Here is a 23,934-nt window from a genome sequence, read left to right as displayed (position 1 = left end):
ATGAACTTGTGTATGATTTAGCTGCAGGAAGCATTAAGAAGGGAAAAGACTGCAAACAGGACGCGGTATACTCACTCGTTCAGCCTTTCCTGAGGACGTGTTGCCTTATGGCTTCTCACAGGGGGACTTTTTCCACCGGGTCACACTTTTTCTAGTGCGCTCCTGAGAGTTGTCTTGCTTATAAAATCCGGAGCTTTTTGAACCCCGTGCTGTTTTTCCTCTTTCCACAACTGTGCGTAATTTCTATCCAGGATCGAGGAGGAGAAACGGCGACATCACAACAACACGAGGACGAGGGATCAAGACATTGAAACTGGGGGAAAATGAAAGCCGTGTTGGATTTCTGCTTGCTTTTCCTCACGTTGCACACTCCCGGCGTGCTGTCCTTGTCCACACGTAAGTTGCACGTAGATGTCCATCGATGCGCAAAGTCCAGGTCTCGCTGGGGACGGGTTTGGGTACAGGCTGCCCCTTTTGGTCTACTAAGATCAGATTAGTCCATGTGTCACCCAAAGAACTGACTGTAAACAGCTCTGTGACATCGTCCTGCTCTGGCATGCATACATTTAAAGGTAAAACAGCTGCAATTGAAACACATTATGGTAGGGTGTTAGTCACTACAAATGCAAACTACATCCCTTCATATGCATATCATAGGAATAAAATAATAACATTTAAGAAAACATACTGTTTTGAAGGGGTGCTAGTTAATGCAAATACAAATTACAACTCTTCATATGTATATTACAGGGATAAAAATAATAAAATTAAGGAAAGCATACGGGTTTGGAAGCTTGTTAGTCAATGCAAACACACAACAACTTTTCATATGGATATTATAGAAATTAAACAGTAATATAAATAAAATATACTGATTCAGAAGGGTGTTAGTCAATGCAAACAGAAATTAAGACCCTTGATATGAATATTATAAGAAAAAAAATTGCAATCAAAAATAAAATATACTGTTCTGGAAGGTTGTTTGTCAATCAAACAGATACTATAATCCTATGGATGCGATTGGAACAAAATTGTAAAATTAAAGAAAATATACTAATTTAGAGGGCTGTTAGTCAATGCAAACATAAGTTACAACCCTCAATAATGATATAACAATAATTAAATAATAATATTAAATAAAATATACTTGTTTAGAGGGGTGTTAATCAAGGCAAACAGATTCTACAACCTTTTATATGGATATTACAGGAATAAAATGGTGATTTTAAAGATGCACTATTTAAGAAGGTTGTAAGTAAATGCAAACACTTCAAGCCCTGATAACATTACAGAGATATCATATGGGATATCATTGCTAATTTAGAGGAATATTAGTCAGCTCAAACACTGTATATAAACTGCAAATCCTGATCATAACATTACATCCATATTTTAGTGATTTTAAAGAGGATAAAATCACATGTAGGTCACTAAGAGTACCAAAGATATAAAGTTTCCATAGGAGGATAAAATATGTAAATTCCATATAGGAACACATAAAAATCACAGTGATCTTTCCTTGTGCAATACTGTGTTTAAAATGTGTCCCCAATGTGAAATAATGCAACACTTTCTTACATAATAAAAGCTCGCTTACTTGAAACCACTCTGGTCGATTCCTGGATGCATTCAGAAAAAAAAAGCACAAACTCCGCTTTTGTCCACTTGACACCTCCTGTTATTGATGTGCTCCTGCTGAAGTATATGGGTTGTTATCCCTGCAGAGAAAGAACTCATCTCCCAAGAGGCTGAATTTCAACAAGTCAGGCCATAATTCGTTTAACACATGGGGAGCATGGGGGCTTTACGAACCGCAACAAAACAGTGACATCATTTGCTCGGGTTTTGGAGAATGTTAACCAGCAGCTTAATGCACAGTAACGTAAATAAATCAAAGTTATGTCCGCTTCCACAGTTAAGTGGCTGGATTAGTTTTTTATAGCGAGCTCGCTGGCAGAGAGCAGCTCCTCAGAGAGGATCTTCTGTTATTCATCCTGTTTGAAAGGCGCTAATAAAAGAAAGTATAGTTTTAGGGGCTTACAGAAGACAATAGGCCTTGATCATAAGCTTCCCTGCTGTTTATTATAGGGCCTAATTGGTCATTACTGTTTTATTCACCGTAATAATGGAGGGTGCTTCCCTTTCACTCTGTGTGCTGTGGTTTACAGATACCACAGAAATAAAACAGTTTAAATGTGGAATTTACTTACCAACATATAATTAGTTTTTAGTTTGTCCCATAAAGTTTGAGTTTATGTGTCCTGTTAGCATATTACTGAGGTGGAACAAGTCATTGCTTTGCAAGTCACAAGCAAGTCTCAAGTCTTTGCACTCAAGTCCCAAGTGAAGTCCCAAGTCCTAAACAGGTCATAATGTGCTCTTCACAAAATGTTATACCATTTTAACAACAGAGGAATAATTTACAAATATCATGAATGCTTTTTAAAATTTCTATGTTACAACACGTTTGTTGGAAGTTGTTGTGCCTCCATCTGTAATTTTCGAAATGCATGTTTTGCATATTGCAATTTGTTTTTTGTTTACCACCTGGAGTTTTAATACGCTGTACTGGTATCACTTTTTCCATCTGGCGCTCAAACTCACGTAATATAAGGTCCTGATGGTTCTCTCCTGCAGCTTGATTGGCTGCTGTTGGATTGATTCAAACAAAGTAGATCTTTGGTATGAAGTACTGAATTGCAGGGAATGAATATTGTTAACGTTGTGGCACATTTTTTAAAAATACACTTTTTATCCTTGGACTTGGGGTAAGGTATTAAGTGTTTTCAAGTCAAAAGGCTCAAGTGAAAGCTCAAGTCAAAGTAAAGTCACAAGTCACTGGTGTTGAAGTCCAAATTGAGTTGCAAGTCTTTTTTGATTCTGTCCAGTGGAGTCTTAAGTCATAAAATGTGTGACTAAAGTCCACACTTCTGGCATATAAAGAGATTTTTATATTGGATATTATAATTTAAAATACCTGATTCTGTCTACACATACACAGATATTTTTGAAAAGAGATTTTTTCCCTGCTCCATTTAAAAAAAAATATTTTGTCCACACGGCCTTCATTTTAAAAATATAATCATCCACACTTGAAGGAAAAAACAATTCCAAACGGTTGCAGACGTTAGTTTCCCTCCACAGTCAACCTCATCACAAAGGTAGTATAGTGAACACGATAATGTTAACCTTTTTAAAGACACCTGCTGGAAATCTCATCTCTGGAGCTCATTCAGACACATGAGTGATGCTCTGGACATGCAAGAGTTTTCCTTCGATTTCCATCGACAGCAACCCCTCTCTGTAAAGTGTCTCACCATCTGCTGGTTTGACCGAGCCTGATCCAAATCCGTCATTTCAGGCAGACCTTAAACTGCGGACACCGAGGTGGAGCAAAAACAGACAGCGACCATCAGTAGTCCGGCAATACCAAGTTTAAGTGTAAAGTATTCATTACACCAGGCAGTGCTTAGACACAGTAAACAAACTGGGAGTCCTCCATTGTTGTTGTTGTTAGTAGCATATGCCCATTACACTGCAAAAATGGGCATGCACAAATCGAGGAGATGACACCATTGTTTCCAAAATAAGAAATATTGGAAAAAAAATCTGTACCTTGGAAGGCGATTTGATAAAACATCCTGTTTAGTAACCTACAACTCTGAATAGATGAAACGTAGAGGAAAATATGTTTACAAAAAAGTTTTCATATGTTTAGACAGGGCCTGAGACACTCAAAAATCTTATTTTTAACCTGAAATTCATATCCAACACGTCCCACGCTCCTGCCTGCCTAGTTTGACTTGACATTAGATAATCTCTCCTCTCTCCAGATAACAGCATCAGTTAAATACCTAATATGTAAGCGATATGAAAAACAAAATAAACATCTATCTCTGTGTCGTCGATCTCCTATCAGATGGTGTTGGCACGGCTCATTGTCACTAAATGTTGCGTGACTTCTCCAACTTGGCTCATCCACACTGGCCCCTCAAAATGTTCCACATGTGCGCCTATTGTGCAGAAGACAGAGAAAAGTTATGGCTTATTTGAACTGTTGCATTGATGAGTGTCAGGTGAATAGTTCTTTAGAAAGAGAATAGTGTCATGTACCTTTGAGGACCGACAAAAAGAGATTTCCGTCTACCAAAGACTTAAAATCAGCCAAAAATGTCACTGGAGACCTCCTAACTCTATCCTATACTGTCGCTGGGTTAAACTCATCCCCTGCCCTGATCAGAGCTGCATTAAGCACCTTCAGCCTCTCCAAACAAATAGTATTTTACAAGCCATTTCCTCCAGTGAGTGTGTCAAGCAGAGACAATAAACAGCAGTAATTGTGCTGATCACTGTAGTGTTTGAGCTGTAGAGGAAGGGGTGTAAAGGGGCTTCACACTCACTCGGGGCAATGTCCCCATCCTCAGCGCCTGGAATACATAAACACTGATTGTTATTCAGCTGGATCAGCACATTATTGGCTAATCACGGCCCCTTTTATGTCCGCTGTATCTGGTGACAAAGACAACCGCCCTCTGTGCACGTGTTTGTTTGTATTCATGTGTGTGCATAAATGTGTGGAGGTGTTGTGTCAAAGCCGTGATTGCTGACATTGGTGTGTGTGTGTGTGTGCAGTTACAGTTGAATTAACTTCTTCAAAGGCGGCTCGTCCATAAAGGAGCACACAGTGTCTGTCAGTGTAAGGTGGCTGGCAGCTGAATAGATGCAGCCCCGGGCACAGATTTGTAGTGGTCTGACAAAGTGTTTCACTCACTCACCACTCAGTCATTTCTGTGCAGAAATCAACCAACGCACATGTTTTCAGAGTGCTGGCTACTTAGGTGGACAACTTTTTTTTTTAAAATCCTCCAGTCTGAAGAAACAAACTCTCCAAATCTCTTTTCCACTGCTGTATTTATTCTTTACTCATTTTTGGGCCTTCTGTTGCTTCACGTGTAGCGAGACAAAAAGGCAAATATGCAAAATATAAGTAAAAAAAATTATAAATTGCAGTAGAACTAATTTGTTTAGCATCTTTTCTTTAGTTTAGTTTGTTCTGTTATCCTGTTGTCAGGATGAAAAACCCCAAACAACTGAAAAATAAGCAAACAGCAGTACGACAAGCTTGCATGTTTTATCCCTAAAGAAGCTCGCTTAACAGTATTTTAAAAAAAAAATTGTGGGCAAGTCTCAAGTTTTTATATGGATTTTCATCTTTTTACACATTTTACAACATAAAAATCAACCTGCAGAAACATAATTGTTGCTACAGGTAATGGATTACAGTGGTTTCCTCACCTTTTTTGCCATAGGTTTGTCACAGTATCATCAACAAGGATTATTTTTGCTCCACCATCTGTCAACTGCCACCACCATCACCTTTTTACCGTAACGCAACAAACCACATAATTCATGCGATCATTTTCAAGATATCCATTTTCCCTTTGTTATTGTTCTTTTCCTGAATTAGACGATCCAACTAGAGTTGAGGAAACTAGCGTGAGAGCATAGTTTTGCAAGCTACCTCGGGAGAAATCTAGATTGGTTAACTAAAGATACTCCGAAAGAGTAGATCAAACTACTTTGTTAATAAATGATCAAAAGACATTGAAATGTTATACAAAATACTAACACAATATTATAGAGAAAAGTCACATGCATGTACAAAGTGGCATTTAAATGAAATTATTTTGAAAAATGCCCACTTGTTCACAGGTCAAGTTTTTCGAAATTGTACAAAAGTTTATTTCTTCAACCTTCAATTATTCTCTCCTACATGTCCTTTTCCAGGCTCCGTACAAAATTGTTTTTAGTTTCAGTTATTAACTACACACACACACACACACACACACACACACACACACACACACACACACACACAAATTAACTAGTTGAATCACTACGCAAATATCAATGTAGTTGAACAATCAGCAAACTACTACAAAATGTAGTTAAAGTACTAGTTTGATTAAGTTCGTTACTCCCCAACACTGGATCCAAAATATTAGCTCATGAATGTAATAATTAGGGTGGCAAATCTTGAAAAAGAGATTACTGAGAGCTGATCCACCCTCCTCAGGTATGTTTTGCAAAAGTCTAGATTGGCTGAAATGCGTACTGATTTTCACTTTTTTTTTTTTTTTTTTCACTAACATAAATTTGAAAAAGAAAAATAAGTAAATAAGTTAAAGGTTAAAAGTAAGAAGCCGAGATATGTTAATTTTTAGTCGCTAATGTAGGTCAAGCTCCAGAAACACTGAATCCAACATCTTTTACTTTATAAGACCCTCTATATCACCCACACTGATCAAACTCCACACAGTTTGTAATGCAGGACTTCGTCCAAAATTTAAAGCCTAAATCATAACCTTGATGACATCACCTCACTGTGACATCATCAGGGTTAATTTCTAAATTTCTAGACTTTAGAGCGGTCCAATCAGAGCCACAGAAGACATTACGGAGCTGCTTTTACAAACTGAGTTTAAGTGACGAGTGAACTGACCTGACTGAAGTGTTCATCAACCGTCCTCTTCTAATGTCCACCTCCTCCAGATGTGGCAGTTATCTACCCCCAGGACCCCGTCCTTCGCATGGGGTCCAACCTGACGGCCAGCTGCTGGGTCCACCCAGACCTCGGCGTCCACGCCAGCTCTCTGTTCTGGACGCTCAACGGTCAACAGCTGCCCAGCTCTCTGTACAGAGTGCTAAGCCCGACCAACCTCAGCGTGACGCTGGCCAGCCTCAATGCCTCCAGGCAGACGTCCGGCGACAACCTGGTCTGTCACAACCACAAGGGACACATCCTGGCCGGCTCCTGCCTCTATGTTGGGAGTAAGTTGAAGTTATTTGTATGGTTATATGATTCATCTAGAGAGTTTTTTTTTGTCATTTTATTAGTGTATGTATTTGGTCACCAATTTTAGTGTGTGTCTCTGCTTCCCTGTTGGTTAATTTTTTGGTGAAAAGGGTAAATAAAAGGCAGAAGTGGAAAGGAAACAGGAATAAAACAACAAGGACGTAGTGGGCAGATTTTAAAGTGTCTCTGTGGCTGTATTTTATTTTTAGTATTCCTGCCTTCAGGCCAGTGAGAGGCCTCTATGAGTGTGTGACTGTGAGACACTTTGACCACCTGTGTGGTCCATTACTCGCACTCATAGGGCACGGGTCATTTTTCAGACACGTTTGTAGTTCTATACTTATGAGGTCCAGCATCTAACTAACATGGAAGGAGTTTCTGTCTCTCTTTTGATTGTCTCAATAAGTGTTTATCCCATCCACTTCACATTTGGGAGGTGTATTGCTAAGGACCCAAGTAGGGAGTGTTAAGTAGTGCTCTTTTTCTCTACCCGAACCCAACTGCGCCTGACCCGCCAAGCTGAAGGCTGTGGTGGGCTGTAATTTCTTACCACTCCCATGGCCTTCAGGTCAGGTTCAAGCGTTTTTAGCTGTTAAGTTTTTTTCTGTTTGTTTGTTGCTGTTTGTTTTTTTATGAAATTGGCAGTTATTGTGCATAGATGGAAAGAGTTTTAACTGACTGAATAAAAAGGGAAAGACACAAAAAGAGTTGAAAATCAACAGAACAATGGAACAATTTAGTGGAGAACCGGGTAGAGAGATAGAGCGTGTGGGAGAGAGAGAAGGAAAACGAGACGCACTGAGGGACACAGCCGACTCTGCCGAACCTGTCATGCAGAGACGATAGACTATTGGAATAAGGAAGAGAAGAAGAAGTGGAAACATGTCAGCCTTTAACTTGTAATACTTGTTTTAAGATTAGAAAAATATATGTCTATTAAGTAGAAATTCAGGTTTTTAATTAGGCCTGAATTTGCTCCTGTGGTTTGGGCTCGTACAGAAACTGTTTTTTGGGCCAAATCAGAGCTCTAGTTTCGAGTGTGAGCCCACTGTGTAGTAAATTAAGAGGGGACTGAGATTAACTGTTCACTGCTGAACAGCATGCTGGGTACAGCTCGCTCGCCATCGCTACAGTATATTAAAGAGCAGATGATGAAAGAAAGACCGGATGAACCAGAGATGTTACTCTGCAACAAACTCCCATAATTTAAGCATCAGCAATGTAACTTTCAGAATGATGAACGCTTTTGTTTCTGGAAATAGCCTAGTCCCAAACAGTTAGCAAATAAATCACACACACACACACATACACACACACACAAGCATTGCTAAGGGAAGCACCTATGTCAGGTCGGATGTATTTCTCAGGACCCAAAGACGCCAAGTGTCGAGTGTGAGAAGGTTGCAAGTAGCACTACCGGAGGCCAAGCAATCAGCCCGCTCTGAACAGGCATGTTTTAAACAGGCATTGCATTAAATTACATAATGCACTGCCAATCCCTAAATGTTTGAAGCTTTTTACAGTGAACTTTATCGGGTGATGTTGTCAATATGGTGCTAACCCATGGTAATAACCTTATTTTCTCCATGGGCAGTTCTTGGCTTCAAGAAATGGTTTGATATTATGGGAAATACACTTAATTTTCTTTATTGCTGAGTTAGTTACTGTAATTCACCAATGTGTATGACGGTTAAAGCAATGCTCGTAATACACTAGACGCATCCGGTAACTCTCAAACAGCCCTTTAACAAAGTACGATGTAGCCTCACTCTAAAAGTGGTCCTCTCATAGATAGAAATACATGAGCTCACACACAACTCGCACACCATTTTTGCTATCTTTGTAACTCCTTTTTTCTTTTACAGTTTCCATAGACAGAAAAAAAACGTAGCATTTCTAAGACTGGAAGAGGTGATGAGATGAAAAATGACAAATACGTAACCATGAAGAAACACGTGCTTACATTTTCTCAGACACACACACACACAGATGCAGTCGGGATCCTAATCTCTGTGCGACACTGGTGTTGAGCACCCAGTGTTCTGAGAGAAGAGGAATGTTGGCAGGGATCCCGAGTCTGACCAAATCAGACAGCGCTCGCACATGCACACACGCGCACACACACACACCTACACACACACACACACACACACCCCTACACACACACCAATTAAGAAAAAATACATCAATTTCTAAGGAACATCACCGGTGGGTAAATTACTCTCAGGAGGAAGGGGCTAAAGTAATGGCTGAAGGTAACTTTGTACCCTCAGTGACCCTACATCTTCTTTATCTCTCTTCTGCTCTCTCTCTTCTCCTCACCCCATGTCTCTCATGTCTCACCTATGTCCCCCCTTCTCCCCATTTGTCCCTCTTTCTGTCTCAGTGCCTCCAGAGAAGCCGGTCAATCTGACCTGCTGGTCCAGGAACACCAAAGACCTGACTTGCAGCTGGGCTCCAGGAGGAAAAGGAGAGACTAACATCAGCACACAGTACACACTCAAGTACAAACTCAGGTACACACACACACACACACACACACACACTACAGATATATTGCAGAGAATATTTGTGACATCTCATTCAATTCACTGTTTGAAAATCAGCTTTTTCCTTAAATTACAGATTAACCATTTGAACATGATTGATGCCATTTGCGTCAAAAGTTACACCCATACTTCGTCATTACTCAGTTAATTCAAAGCACACAGACTGTATTTCCTAACAACTTTGTATTTCATTTGGGGTGGTGCCTTTCCTCCTGCATCACACTAAGAGTTGTGTGCCCCGATGCGCGTCCTTGTCAGCTTGTATTGGGTATCAATTTCTGGATAAACTGGCAAAACTGTAACCTAAAAAGTTGTTTATTAACCCAATCTGTCCCTTAATCCCAAGAGATAAACCACAGGTTGTTTTTTTTTAATTATCTATAGACAAAGATGGACTTAGATTTGTGTTTCTTGTGCTGCTGACACAGCTGCAACTGGGTCTAGACTTCCCTGCAGATTTTCAAATGCATTTTATCTGATGCTAATAAATTCTCAAATTGACCATCATAACATTATACTGAATCATATGTACAACTAAATAGTGCTTAAATATTCTGACATTTAGATGGAATAAATCATGTCCGACAACAAAAATCTACTCAGATGGAGGGGTCTCTGTATTAAGAAATCAATGTAGTATCTGGCGTCATGCCCAGCTCAAATGGGCTTACAAAGCAGACTATCAGTTTCCCTGTACATAGGTATGAGACGAAATATACAAATTGTTGGAAAACATGAATATCATTTTCAGCATGCCTTTATACTTGTGTATTATTCAGTTTAACTTACCTAATTTCCACAGTTCAACAATAAAATTAGCCCAAATTTTAGTACACAGTCAAACTCCTCATTTTCAGAAAAACAAAATGATTAATGGTTTTTGTTCTGCATTCTTACAAAGATGCACTCAGGGTATCATAAAGTATGAATGTGCACTTGGAGCTTGCCGAAGTGTGCACTGCTGCAAAACCAGCCCCACGCAGGTGAAATGTTTTTAGTCCCACACACAGACAACATACACACACTGCTTGAATTAGAAGAAAATATTCTTTCCGATAGTCTAGTGATTATGCCACATGTAAAAGAAGGGAGTGAAAACTGAGCAAAACCAGCTTTAAGTAAAAAAAGAGTTAAACATCCAACATGGTGAGACTATTGTGAATGTTTCCAGTCAAAATCTACATATTCCAGGAGATGTTTTTTTCTGCTGACGTGTCTTAAACAGCCTCAGAAACAACCTAACGTGGAGCTGGAAACAGGACAAAATACCTTATCTGTTCGGCAGACCTTATTTTAAGAGAAATAACATCAGAGATCGCCAGAGGGTGAAAGACCTTCGTCCGTAGAAAGTCAAATTTCATGAGAATTAGGCAAACTGGTTTTCATCTGGGAACGATATATTTTCAAAAATGACTTTCAGATGGGTTGTAAGCTCTACTAACATTTTTTAAATAGTTCAATCAGCTATTTAAAAGCACCAAAAGGGAAATAACTTGACATGAAGTGCCCGCAGGCGAGCCAACTGCCGGAGATCTGCAGTCAGATTACTTTAAATAAGGACTCAATAACCTGACTGCTGCCAAATAAACTCTTAACTGTCAACACATTATACAATAAATTCTATATCAAATGCATTATTCATGGATATCGATGCTTTCGAGAGTTATTTGATTATTTTTGTTTTTTTCTCCCAGGTGGTATGGGAAGGAGAAGGAGTGTGAGGATTACACTCACACGCAGCCTTACTCCTGCAGCATCACTCGGGACCTGCACCTCTTCACGCCCTACGAGATCTGGGTGGAGGCCTCCAACCAGTTGGGCCGGGCTACCTCCGATGTCATCACCCTCGACATCCTAGACGTGGGTGAGTGTGAGAAGGAACGAACTTTGACCTTCTTTCTTTAACAGTTTTTTTAGAGCTTAGATCCCAGTGTCAATGACCCCCGGGCTATAACATAGGACAGTGGATAGCAGCCTTTTAGGCCCGTAACAAGAACAAAGCGGTGTTGACCTGCGACCCCTCGTCACAGGTTAGTCTACGACTTGTGAGCAGTTAAATCAGTGATGAATTTCCCCCTCTCTCCTCCTTCAAAGTGGTTGCTAATTTTTGGGTCTACATTATATAATGTATGGTTGCTACAATAGGAGGTTTTCATGGTACGATACCCGTCTCAGAAACGACTGCAGTATCACATCATTAAAGAATTATTGTTATTGTTAGACACTATGACCCTCAAATGACTGAAAAGTTGTTTTTTTTGTTGCTAAACAAACTTCTATAACTATAACTGAAACTGTTCCTTTTAATGGAAGAATAGTATTAAAACAACTAAAATGACGATGAGATTCCCCGTCTAGTGAGTGTGCGTCGACTCACGTGACTAAAGGGGCTCTGAGGTTAGGTTTAGGCAACAAAACTACTTGGTTAGGATTATTAATAGATCGTGGTTGATAGTGTGATAGTCAAATTACCTGTTAGTCAGGTAATTCGACTAATGCAACTAAAGCCAAAAACACCAAGTAGTAGTGAGCTGCCATGCAATGTCTACAGAAAAGTGCAGTCTGCTCCGAGCTGCAGTTGTTCGATTCTGTGCTGAAGTGCAGACAACCTTAAAGTTGGGGATAATTTAGCTTTAAGCTGCGAATTGACTACAAAATGTTCCCCTTTGTTACAAAGAGTTTCTTTCTGCCTGAAACACATGAACATGCTTCCCAGCCACAGGAAAATGTAAGTATGTGGGCACCCGTTGCTCACCTTGTAGGGCAGGCACCGCATGTGCAGAGGTAGTGTCCGCGCTGCAGCGGCTGGAGGTTCAACTCCAACCTGCTGTAATATCATCCCCTCTCTCAGCGATTTTATGCTAAAGCTGTTCTATATCATAGAGGCAATAGCCAAAAAAATCTTTAAAAAGAAAAAAAGTAAGAAAAATGTAACTATTGCTGCAAGCTGCACGTGGCATGTTTTTGACGTGACGATTAACATGACGAAATAACTAACTTACAGCGGCCTCCTGGGTAAAAGTCCTGTGCTTGTTGGACCCATTCACCCCCGCTCCCACCGTCCCTGCGTGGTCTTTGTCTTTATACGACATCCATTACTCTGAACATCTAACAATGACATAGATACGTTTACTCTGGGGTTGGCTGAAAGCCCGGTGTGTTTCATGTCCTTGGCCCAAACGGGATTTTTTTGACACCCTGGGAATGAGACCAGGCTGTGACAGAAGAAAATCCTTGAATGGGTTCTTCTTTTTCAGTCATGGCTTAACTAATACAGCTAAAATTATCATGTTAACTTTAACCAAGTTAACTCTTAGCTCAATTGACGGATTGTTTTTTTTTAATATCAGTATAAGTTGATTTTGAGGACACTGAATTTTCTCTCTTTCCCAGAGTTAGATGATAGAGGATGGATATCTCTCTCATGTCTTTGTGTTAACTTTGGAGCTAGAGCATGGGAGGTGATTAGCTTAGCTCTGAGAATGTAAGCAGGGGGTAAAGACCCAGACAAAACATTAAAAATATGCCTTCCAGCACATCTTAAGCTTAGCAATTAACACGCTGTATCTTGCTAGTTTAATCACCCGAAAAATTTTTGGTGTAATCACAACAATTTGTGGTTTTAAAGGGGGGTTATATGCCAGACATGCTCTTGGCTGGTAGCAAGTTTGCACAGGGCCAGGCTAGCTGTAGTTAAATTCTAGAAATAAACGTTGTGCTGAGGATTTACTCAGAACTTTATTTTAAATTCTAGTGGAGTTTCCAAAAAACTTAATATATCAGAGCTTCAGTTTGGAGTTAAGCTAGTTGAAATATTGAGGGGAACATTGGGTAAAACTGTAAATTAAGCGGTTCATTCCTGCCCTTATTTATCATCTCACGACCCCTCAGATTTATCTTGTGACCCACTGGTTGGGAACCGCGAATGACTTCAGCTTTAGCCTCAAATTGGCGTCCTTGAATGTTGAAGAGTATCACTTCACTTTATAAACCCATCTCTTTTATTCCTACAGACGGGACTTTGGCTTGAGATCTGTCTTCTGGCTTTTTGGAGAAAGTTGTTCACAAGTACTCATCCAGATTTACACTGATAGGAACTGAGCAGCGTTCCCTTTTAAAGCTTTGTTATGAGGTCCGTTGCCTAGCTTAGTGCGGTTTAAGCAAACGGACCACAAGATCAAAATTCTTCCCTTCACTCATTATCAAACACATGCATGCACGCACCTGGACAAGCGTAGGTGTGTGACGAATGGAAACGCCCTCTCTTTTGATGAGCTCATTTTCTCTTTACTCATGCTCACTGGACACACATACAGAGACACACACAGAAAACGCACGCTAAACCCCTTTTATGTAGTGTTGGAATGTTCCAAACTGATCCCCGAGCCTAATCCCGTCTCCGAGCCGCCTGCAGACCCCTGAGGCCCGAGGAGTTTGGGCTTTGAGGCTTTAAGACTTGGACCTGAAATAATACAACCTGATTAGCTGGGAGCTTTTCACCTGGTTCAACACGCTCCTAACAGTGTCGGGAAAATGTACCGAGAGGAAAAACATTATTGAGTTTCCGAGGCGAACACATCACCAGCACGGAGACAAGCGTCCATCGAACTGTAATCCCTTTTCCATTCACTAATGTATGCACACACACACACCTGTTTACACACCCCGAGGGCAAGGCAGGGCCTGGTAACAGTATAGAAACAGAGAGGCAGGCAGAGTGTGGGCGGCTTCTGGTCGTGTGTGTGTGTGTGTGTGTGTGTGTGTGTGTGTGTGTGTGTGTGTGTGTGTGTGGGTTTTGTTTCGCTCAGGTTGCCCTGGCCATTCTTTTCATGCGAGCAGTTTCCACAACAGTAGCAGGTCATAAAACACAGCAACCACACCTGCGTGGAGCTGCTGTGAGTCACTACGGTCATGTCCAATCAGTTATGAAGGCGAGGCGGAAACACCTACAGTTTTCTCTGCATTCCTGAGTCGCGGGGAGCCCTCTGAACCGAGAGACTTGAGGCAACTTGTATTCGCTGTCTGAGATGAGGATATGTTGAGGGATGACACAACATATGTTAACGGTGATTCATTTGTAATTTGACATGTCTCATTGACTTTTATTGCCTAATGCCCATAATGTATAGGAACTCATTTTGGCGCGTGACTTTCTCCTGTATTCAAAGTACCATTTAAAAGATTTTAATAACTCCTCTACTGAAGTCAAGAGCGGTCAAGGTTGTAATTCAATTTTTAGAGTAAATTATATTGCTATCTTCAGATATTTTGACTTATTGGAATATTTGCCTTCACAAATCATATATGTTGTATTAGGGTATCTTGTCATCTCAAAATTAATATCTGAATGCCATTCATATTTATCAATTGAGCAAATAAGACATCATAAAACCTGCTATCAGGCTCTTGAAATTAATGGTTGTCAAATAGAAAGCTTATGAAATTGCTATAAGAACTTCATACTTTATATGAAATAATGTAGGAGGGTTGTAGCGTCAAAACCATCTTCCTCTGTTTCATCTATTTTCGAGCAGCGCTGACATTCAGTTTGCTGCGTCTAGTTGGAAAAGCCAGAATGTCCCGAGCAAGTACACTTGGTTAGGGGTAACGTTAAGGGATGAAATATCTTCTTTGACATCCTCCATTGTTTGCTAACTAATGTTAGCTTCCGTTAACATTTACTACATGGCATAGCCTGTGTGTTGCAGGCATGTGTTAAATGACAAACTCCAGCACTGAACAAGACAAAGCTAAACAAAGACAGCAGAGCTATAATGGGCCGAGCCAGACCCAAACCTGAACATCATTTATGAATATTTATCAGAATATTTATCACAGCCTAACCGGTCAGGTCCTGTTGGATTTGCGTCAGGTATCCATGCTTGAGTCAAAACATTTAACAATCAGAGAGCAGGGCAGTAGACTCACATCTGAATTTTATCAATTAAGATGCACTTGGTTATTATTAAAACAACTTTGTCATCCAGAGATAATAATAAAAATTTAAAAAAAAAAAAAAACTAATTTTGGTCTCGAGATACAGGGATAAATATAGTTAAAATAATTAAAAACAATATTAAGTCCTATGCTAACACAGGTATAAAAAAAATATAAATAAATGTAAGTACATCAATTATTTCAATTACTATAAGTTAATGTTCACTCTGTTCTTCCATCTAATTGTATTATTGTCCTTTACTAGTCATTATTTTGGGCAAACACTGTATTAAGATGTTTGACCATCGCTAGTTTTCTTAGTTTTACTCTCCACTTATGTGTTGAAAATAAACATTGTTCTAAGACAGATGAATGTGCGTGCCACCATCGGTTTTCCACTCATGAATACAAAGTGACACGTCTGAAGTTACACATTTTAGTTCAGAGAGTCTCCGGTTCCTCCAAAACACTGGAGACCAGAAACAAATCCTCTAAAACTCTCGTGTCACTCCCACTTTTTCCCCTCCACTGAATCTTTCCCATCTTCCTCTTTCCCCTGGGCTCAGCTTGTTTGTTTATTGGTAAGAGATGACATTATGTAAAGGAACTGAACTTGATATTGAAACGATCTCAAAAGCCCAAAACAAAACGTGAGGAAAGTTAAAATAATGGTCTGTCAGCACATGTTTGTTTGTCAAAAAGATAATCGTTGTCAGATGAAAAAGCCTCTTCCAGCTCACACAAGTCAACTCCTCAGAAACTTTAAGGCACCCGGAGACCACAAACCTCCGCCAACGCCGAACAATCCTTCAATGAGCTGTTACACATAAAGACATCACTCCTACCGCTTTGAATTGAGTGGATTTCTTGACCTGGCAAACGTAACCTTAAAGTGTAGAAAGAAGCCCCCAAGCTATGAATTTTTGGCTAAAAATGATAATCTGGGCCATCTGTCCACCAGAAGTTTATCATTAAGTTCTTAGGGATAGAAATTTAATTGTTAATAGCTGCAATAAATTAAAAACTACCCCAGTTTGTGCCTCTCATGAAATCATTGTTTAACATTTGCACTTATTATGACATTATAGTCACACACTGTTCTTCTCAAAAAGAAATTGATATCCAGCGGGTTATCTTGTAATGAATACACACACTCTTTTCTAAAGACATTTATCTTTATGAATGTTTTAATTTGCCCTGATTGATATCTTTATATTTACACTGGATCATATGACTGTGTAAAGCAGACACTTGAAGTGACTAACTAACAGAAAAATATTACCCAACTCAAAGGTTCCCCTGAGCTGTACCAAGCATTTGAATGTCTTTCAGCTCATAATTTTTTTTCCCGCTCGCAACTTTACTGTTTTGGTTCATGCTCATCGCTCTCATCAACCTAATTTCCAGCAGCAGGCAGCTGTTTTTATTACAAATATGTACACTACTGCTCAGCACCACACAACTGACAAAGCTAGAGACTGGCAGGTGAACATAGTGGAGCTCGAATCCGGCTCGGATTTGCAGTGATGGAAATACAACACCTGGGTGGATGTGCTAATTTTGACCTCTTTGCCGTCAAGGTGCAAAGACGTGCTGCCACAAAACACAGTCTGTCTCTGTCCAAGCAGCGCTTGAACATCACACTAAATTTTGTCCATGCCGAGTTTGAGAGAGAGACTGAATAAGAAAGAGATATACAAAAACAGTATCCACCTGAACATATTCATATTGCTTTAAAGAGCCCTCTTTCCTGTCTGCATATACTAAAGTAAATTGTTTAGCAATTTCACAAAGTGTGACTGTGTTCTTTAAAGGAATAAAAAGAAGAAAAAAGGAAGTGGCACTCAGTATGTCCTAACTGATTAATGCATTGGGCTACAAAATTTTAGAAAATATAAAAAAATACCCAGGACATTTTCCCAGAGCCCAAGGTGATGTCTTCAAAGTGCTTGCTTTCACTTACTAAGTCAAAAACCAAAATATTAAATTTTGAGAACATGAAATAGTAAATCTTCATATTTCACAGGTTTGAATCGGCTGAGTTTTTTGCGTACTTCCATAGTTATAGCTCTTCTTACCCATTAACGTCCTCTGTCTCCTCCTCCTCCAGTGACCACCGACCCTCCATCAGGTGTGACTGTCAGTCGTGTCGGACAGTTAGAAGACCAGCTGAGTGTTCGCTGGGAGGCCCCGCCTGCTCTCAAAGACTTCCTGTTTCAGGCCAAATACCAGATCCGCTACAGACTGGAGGACAGCCAAGACTGGAAGGTAAAGGACAAGGACATGCAGTTATAAAACACATAAATGTGTTCTCTTTGTCTCTTGCGCGCAAACAGATCCATCAGTGCAGGTCTTCCCCAGCTGTTTCTCATCCTAATGCTGTAATCACCTCTAATCTAGTTTGATTGAGGCCTCCTCTGCCAGATGGGTTAACAGTTCAAAAACTTTCATCAGCCATAAATCTAGAAGTCAGGTTTTGATCAGGAGAAAAACACAGGCCAGAGCCACTGTGTATACCTCCGTTCAAACTTTTAATGAATGAAAAATACAGTGTAAAACCTTCAGCCGTGCAGATGGTGCTTCCCAGGAATCATTTGAGTCCTCTGGGTACGAGTGAAGATTCTCCAGTAATTAAGGGGGAATTACACAGATGTAATATAAGCAAGTCTTTGCTCGCAAAGTGGAAAAAGAAAAGAAGGGGAGTGGAGTGAGGCGGCGGAGGGATGAGACCGTTTCGAAGGAGACAAGACTTGAATCCAAGTGGCTTTAAGGGTTTGGTGGTGAAAACAAAACGCCGTTTTCCCTCTGAACCGGCCCTAATCATGAGGTCATGCTAAGGAATGGAGGGATACATCTCAGCTGTTAATGCCTTCAATATGGCTGTAAAGACACTCAGCAGTAACTTATGCCGATTTGGCTTCCCCACGTCACATCATTAGCCCTCTGATGCCTGTAATTTCCATGTTCTGCTTTCTGTTGTAGTCGTTCTTAACAAGTGTTTACAGACTGAATGCCAGAGAGAAAGTGGGGACTATTAGACAAGATTATTAACTGCAGTGTGTGGGTGTTTCTGTGTCTCTATCTGTTCGCCTGTCTTTATTTTTGCTGTCCTGTATGCGTCGAGTACCTGCGCACGCTCCTGTGTGTGTTTCTCAGCGTATCCAGTTCTGTAATAAGTAATAGAGAGCAGATTTTTACCCAGTGGGCACGAAAACATTAAAACATTTTCATAAACATACTGATCAGGAGTCACTAAACAATGTGGTGTGCATGCATGCTTAGGTCTGTACATGGTTTGTGGTTGTGTTTTCTACATCTTGACTCTGCCCTGTGTTTTAGTTCATGCACATTGGTATTTAATACTGCGGTCGGACCTCCAACTCGTCTGTTTGTGTCTCTTTTTTTTCGTGTAGGTGATGGATGACGTCGGGAATCAGACTTCTTGTAGATTGGCTGGACTGAGACCTGGAACAGTGTATTTTGTACAGGTACAGTATGGTCTAGTTGCGTGTATACTGGCCAACTTTCTACTCCCTTTATGTATGAAAGAAAGAAAATAGACGTGTGTTTTAAATGCTGCAAATGTCACTGCCCTGATACCTGCATGGGTCTTTTATAATAGCATAAATACAGCCAATAAATGGCACTAAGAGTACGGAGTCAAAAGTTTCACAACAACAACAAATGAGGTGATGATTGAGGAGGTGGTAATAAAGTACCTTTTAATGGAGGCAAAATTGTAGACAGGCCCCCAGGAAGCGCACTGAGCTTTGACGGCAGTTTTTGTAGTTACCAAACGGTAAAATTACAACTCCCAAGTCTTAAATGTGATGCCACTGGGCCCAAACAGATTTTACCATTGATTTACATGGCAAAAAAAAAACGTCAGTGGATACATTTTTTTCAAGCATCACAACCCTTTTGAAATGACTCATTTCACTACCAGGATTTAATGCATTCAGTTCGATAACATTTGGAAAGTCTACAGATTTTAGATTAAATAATTAAATTAAGATTAAATAATTTTTATCCCCAGTCATGTTAGCAGGAGGCTAAACTGAAAGTAGCTGGGTCGGCCAGCGGAAACCTCTAGTGTGCTTGCTCTATGGGCCCAGAGATGAGGAAGCAGTGCTGGTCACCCGGGTAGTTTCATACTGCTGTTATAAAGCTTTCTTCGCTTATTGCACCACTGAGCAACTTTCATAGGAATGAACGAGCCCACATCCATGGTACATCAATGTTTGTAGATGACAGACATCGCTAGGCAGTTAAATACATCACAACATGTGGACGGAGAATTCTTTTCACTATATTACCAATTTGTTCTCCAATTCGTTCTGTTGCGCCCTTTCTTCTTTGTCGTCTCCGACAGTCGTATTTCACTTGAACTGCGTGGCACCGTCCCTGTGATTTCCATTTCCACTGCTCAGTTTTTTCCAGATCCAAAAGTTTTCAGGAAATGTCAACAAATACTAATAAAATGAATGCATAGTATGGACAGATGGCCCCATCGAAGGTAATGAAGAGAATTCTCCGTCCACATGTTGCAGTGGCCTCAGAGACCAACGCCCTCTACAACGTTGCCTCTGATAAAAGCTACATTATTACAGTTTCCTCCACCGTTGCCTCGTTTGTTGTGTGAAGTGCCATCTGTGCCAACATAAAGGAGGACAGAAGTGTGCGGGCAGGGACATATATAATGTTAGATACGAACTTATCTATTTCTGTACATAAAAGCAGTATAATTTAGTCCTCAGTGTACTTCTGATCTGGTCAGTTTTCCATAATGGTGTATTTTCTCCAGGTTCGCTGTAATCCCGTGGGCATCTACGGCTCTCGCAAAGCTGGGATCTGGAGCGAGTGGAGCCATCCCACTGCTGCATCCACACCCCACAGTGGTGAGTGCACACAGTCACGGGGCGACTCATAATAATTTACTTGCTCTTGATCTCAGTTTTTTTTTTGGGAGCCTTTCATCCATTTTGAGAGGCAATTTGTGCCCCTAAATTTTGTTTTATATCATGGTGCACCACACGTCCCACAGCGCTTTCTCACCAATGGAAACTGGCTGCCTCGTTGGAGAAGAAAATTGTGCTGTTTTACACTATTTTACCCTTCATCCAGCCTGTTTTGTTTTGCATTGGCAGTTTTATTTACGGCAGATGCATTGGTCAAATCAAATCAAATCAAAAATCACGTCCAAACTAAATCAAATCATTGCCAAACAAAACATTCGGAAGTTAATCCAGACTTTGATTATGTAATGTTTCAGTTGCAACACAAAAGACTCCACAAAGAACTGATAAAAAATATAAAGAAAAGAAAACTGAACACAATATAACTCCTGCTGTTTGCTCGTTCGATGTTATAAAGCTGTGGTTACCTGCTGCTGTTCCCTCCCCAGATTTAACAATGACATGTCTGAGTAAAATATTATCATAACTCGAGGAAAGGTGGCCACAACTATGAAAACAGAACACGGGATGTACAAAAGTTGAAATTTTCTTTAAGGGTTTCCAGGAACTTCCCATGAATTTTGGCAAAACTACCAGACTGAAAAAAGGCCCTCACAGTTAGTGTGTCAATGCCTGAACTTTTCATGGCTCTTAGTGTATGTAACACCGGCACACACATAGAGAACATATAGATCTTGCGCAATCACACTCTTCTTCTTTGCTTTCTTTACTTCATTACTGCTCAGTCGCGCTTTCTTTTTTACTTTCTTATTTCTCTGCTCTGCACTTGTGGAATTTAACTAATGCTGGCCTTACACGAAACAGCTTTTCAAGCGATTTCACTGTTGTATCCAAATTTCCACTATCGCAATCAGAGTTTCATCTCAGTTGTGTGTGCAACCCTTTATCTTGATCATTTGGTGTAAGGTGAGCTGTCGTAAGTGTTATTCTTGTCTTGACGTTCTTACAAAATCAAACATGTTTACTATAATCATACATTTTTAGTCTGGGCTCATTCAGATACTGAAGTTCAATGACATAAACATAGTCAACAATGAATAGCTACGCTCTCTGCAGCACCAAACAAGAGGAAGCAAACTGCATAGACAGTAAACATGGAGGAGACTATGGGGGGGACTTTTTATCTTTTGAAATGTTTCGTTATTTAAAAAAAAAAAAAAAAAAAAAAAAAATTTAATCACAATTAAGACACTATTTATCACAGCCAGAAACTGTCAAAATACAAATTATCATTGGATTTTCAAATTTTCAATGGTCCTTGAACAGTAGGATTCAGTGGTCTTTTTAGGCCTATTCTTATTTTTGAAAGAAAAAAATGAAGAAGAAGAACAGGACAATGAAATAGTTACTGTTGTTAAAAAACAGAAACAAAACAAAAACCTTCCTCACTCTGCAGCAGGAAACTGTGCTTCAAAGCTCTGTGCTGCAAATCAATTGTACCTCAAAGTGTGTTTTTCACAAACTTGACATGGTCATGAGTCACTTGCGGTCCATTTAGAATGAACACACAACACACTTTTAAACTGTGACCCACCAGTTTGGAGCCACTGTTCTAGTGTACAGTAGGCAAAAGTACTTTTAAACCTGCAAAAACTAACTGAACTACCACCACTGCTGCTGTTAGATGTGTTTATTACAGACCACCAAAACCAGTCTAACTCCAGTCTTCTCCCCGTCTCCCTTTTTCTCTTCCCTTCATGCAGAGCGGTTGATGTCAGGCTCCTGTGACTCAAAGTCCAGCGGGGACTCTAACTCCACCCTGCGCAGGGAGCTGAAGCAGTTTTTCGGCTGGGTGCGGAAACACGCCTACGGCTGTAGCAGCATGTCCATGAAGCTATACGACCAGTGGCGAGTTCTGATGCAGAAATCCCACAAAGCTCGCAACCAGGTAGGTAAGCATCACTAATGCAGAGGACACACGAATCTAATCACAGACATACACGCAGACATGTGCTGCATGAACAAGCACACATGCATACTAAAAATAGTTTTGTTTTATAAAAGCTGATTTCTAACAGATTTTGTCTTTTAATTTAGGTTCTACAAGGGGATAAATCCTAGCACACGCTGTGTTTACGAGCAGAAAACAATTCAAGAAAAGAACTGAGTATGTTTTTGTCTATGTGTTTGTGTGTGAGAGAGAAAGAGAGTTTGTATTCGTATATGGGAATTATAAGACATTTTGCTGTGGACATTTTGTCCAAATACCAGCCATGGCCATGAGAAGACATCCAACTGTGGGATTTTCTTCTTTCAAGCATCTTTTCCAGCCAACATGAGCACTTTTTATTGTCTAAAAAGGTGCAAATGAGAAGGCGAAGTTGCCACGGACATCCTGGTATCATTAGCAAGAGACCATGTGGACTACTCTGCTTTCTGAAAGGACGTTAAAGCATGAATAAATCCGGCATCAGTGAAGATGTTTGGCATGCACCTGCTCTAAATGTGCTGATCAAAACATTCAAACAACTAGAAGAGTTGCCCCAGCATCTAAAAGTATTCTGTGACCTTTTTTTGAGTTTCTCCTGTGGATCCAAAGCACCATCTAGTGGCTGTTCAGCATCCAAGGATTCTCCAAATCAAAGATTTCACTGTGGTCCTTATGTACAAAGAAACACGTTAACATACAGTATTTCTAAGTCATGGTTTGTTATGAGTGCCAAACTGGTTCACCCAGAATTCATGTGTTTGATGTGAGTATGTGACCGATGGTGTTTGTGTGTGGAGACGTTTCACTGCCTTTATTTTTGTACTGAATCGTACCAGCATATTTAAAACTGTATAAAGTTAATGTTTTATGTCTTAAGTTATGTTTAGTTAGTAAAGAAAATATCAATGACTGAAGTTGTTATCAATCTCTAATGATGTTCTATAAAAATGTTGTCAGAAACATCTTTATCTTTCTATCTTTGATATCCATGTGTTCCCATTCGACACATTTACTGCAGGGCTTTGGTCAGATCGCCTGTGAGTGAAGTGAAACAATCAAGTTACGACAGGAATATAGAATTTTTTTCTTGTAATTTCACCCTCAAACTAAGCAGGATGCACGCTACAATGTGTGTGACTAAAAGCAACATTAATAGTTATTTTTTTAAGATAAAATGTCTGTTTAGTAATCAGTTGGTGCCTTCAGTATTTATTATATAGTGTTAATAATTTTACGTCAATGCAGGCTGTGGCTCATGGTTAGCATTTTAATGTCCAAGCTGCAGGGGCACCCCTAAATTAGTGACTTTAGTATTCAAAAATGGATCCTGATCTGCTTCAAAGTACACACAGTTCGCATGTATGGAAGCCTATTTTGGCCAATGTGATAGAAAAAAACATCATCCTGGAAGTCTTATAATAAGAAACTTTCTTCAAATAAAAACTTCTCAAAAATAATAATAAGAAACTTCAAAATAATAACTAAGTATCTTAAAAATAATGTAAGACTTTCTCAAAATAATAACCTTGCATTAGGGATGGGTGTAAGCACTTGAGTGATTGTGTGGACGTCAGCGTTTGTTCAGTTTACAGAGTACTTGCCCTCGGTGTGAGTTTGCTGGGATCGTTACGTGGTTCGCTGCCCGATGTTGCTAACCGCACAGACGTCAGCTGCGGCTCTGGGACG

General features: G+C 40.0%; 1 protein-coding gene across 2 annotated transcripts; it reads left to right on the top strand.

The window, feature by feature from the left end:
* Positions 1–23,665, top strand: crlf1a (cytokine receptor-like factor 1a). Of its 2 annotated transcripts, none has more exons than XM_042501495.1 (9): positions 1–396; positions 6,553–6,831; positions 9,243–9,372; positions 11,100–11,269; positions 17,453–17,610; positions 18,756–18,830; positions 20,147–20,240; positions 22,022–22,210; positions 22,356–23,665. In XM_042501495.1, the coding sequence occupies exons 1-9, from the start codon at positions 324–326 to the stop codon at positions 22,370–22,372; spliced, it is 1,185 nt and encodes a 394-aa protein (XP_042357429.1). In that variant the 5' UTR covers positions 1–323; the 3' UTR covers positions 22,373–23,665. The 2 variants fall into 2 exon arrangements, with proteins under 2 accessions (XP_042357429.1, XP_042357428.1); XM_042501494.1 differs by having other exon boundaries at positions 22,022–22,206; positions 22,356–23,664.
* The last annotated feature ends 269 nt before the right edge of the window (positions 23,666–23,934 follow it).

This window comes from Plectropomus leopardus, chromosome 14 (genome assembly GCF_008729295.1).
Source record: "Plectropomus leopardus isolate mb chromosome 14, YSFRI_Pleo_2.0, whole genome shotgun sequence".
NCBI lineage: Eukaryota > Metazoa > Chordata > Actinopteri > Perciformes > Serranidae > Plectropomus > Plectropomus leopardus.
Note: the sequence above shows the minus strand (reverse complement) of the source record. Positions and strands in the feature narration are given on the sequence as shown.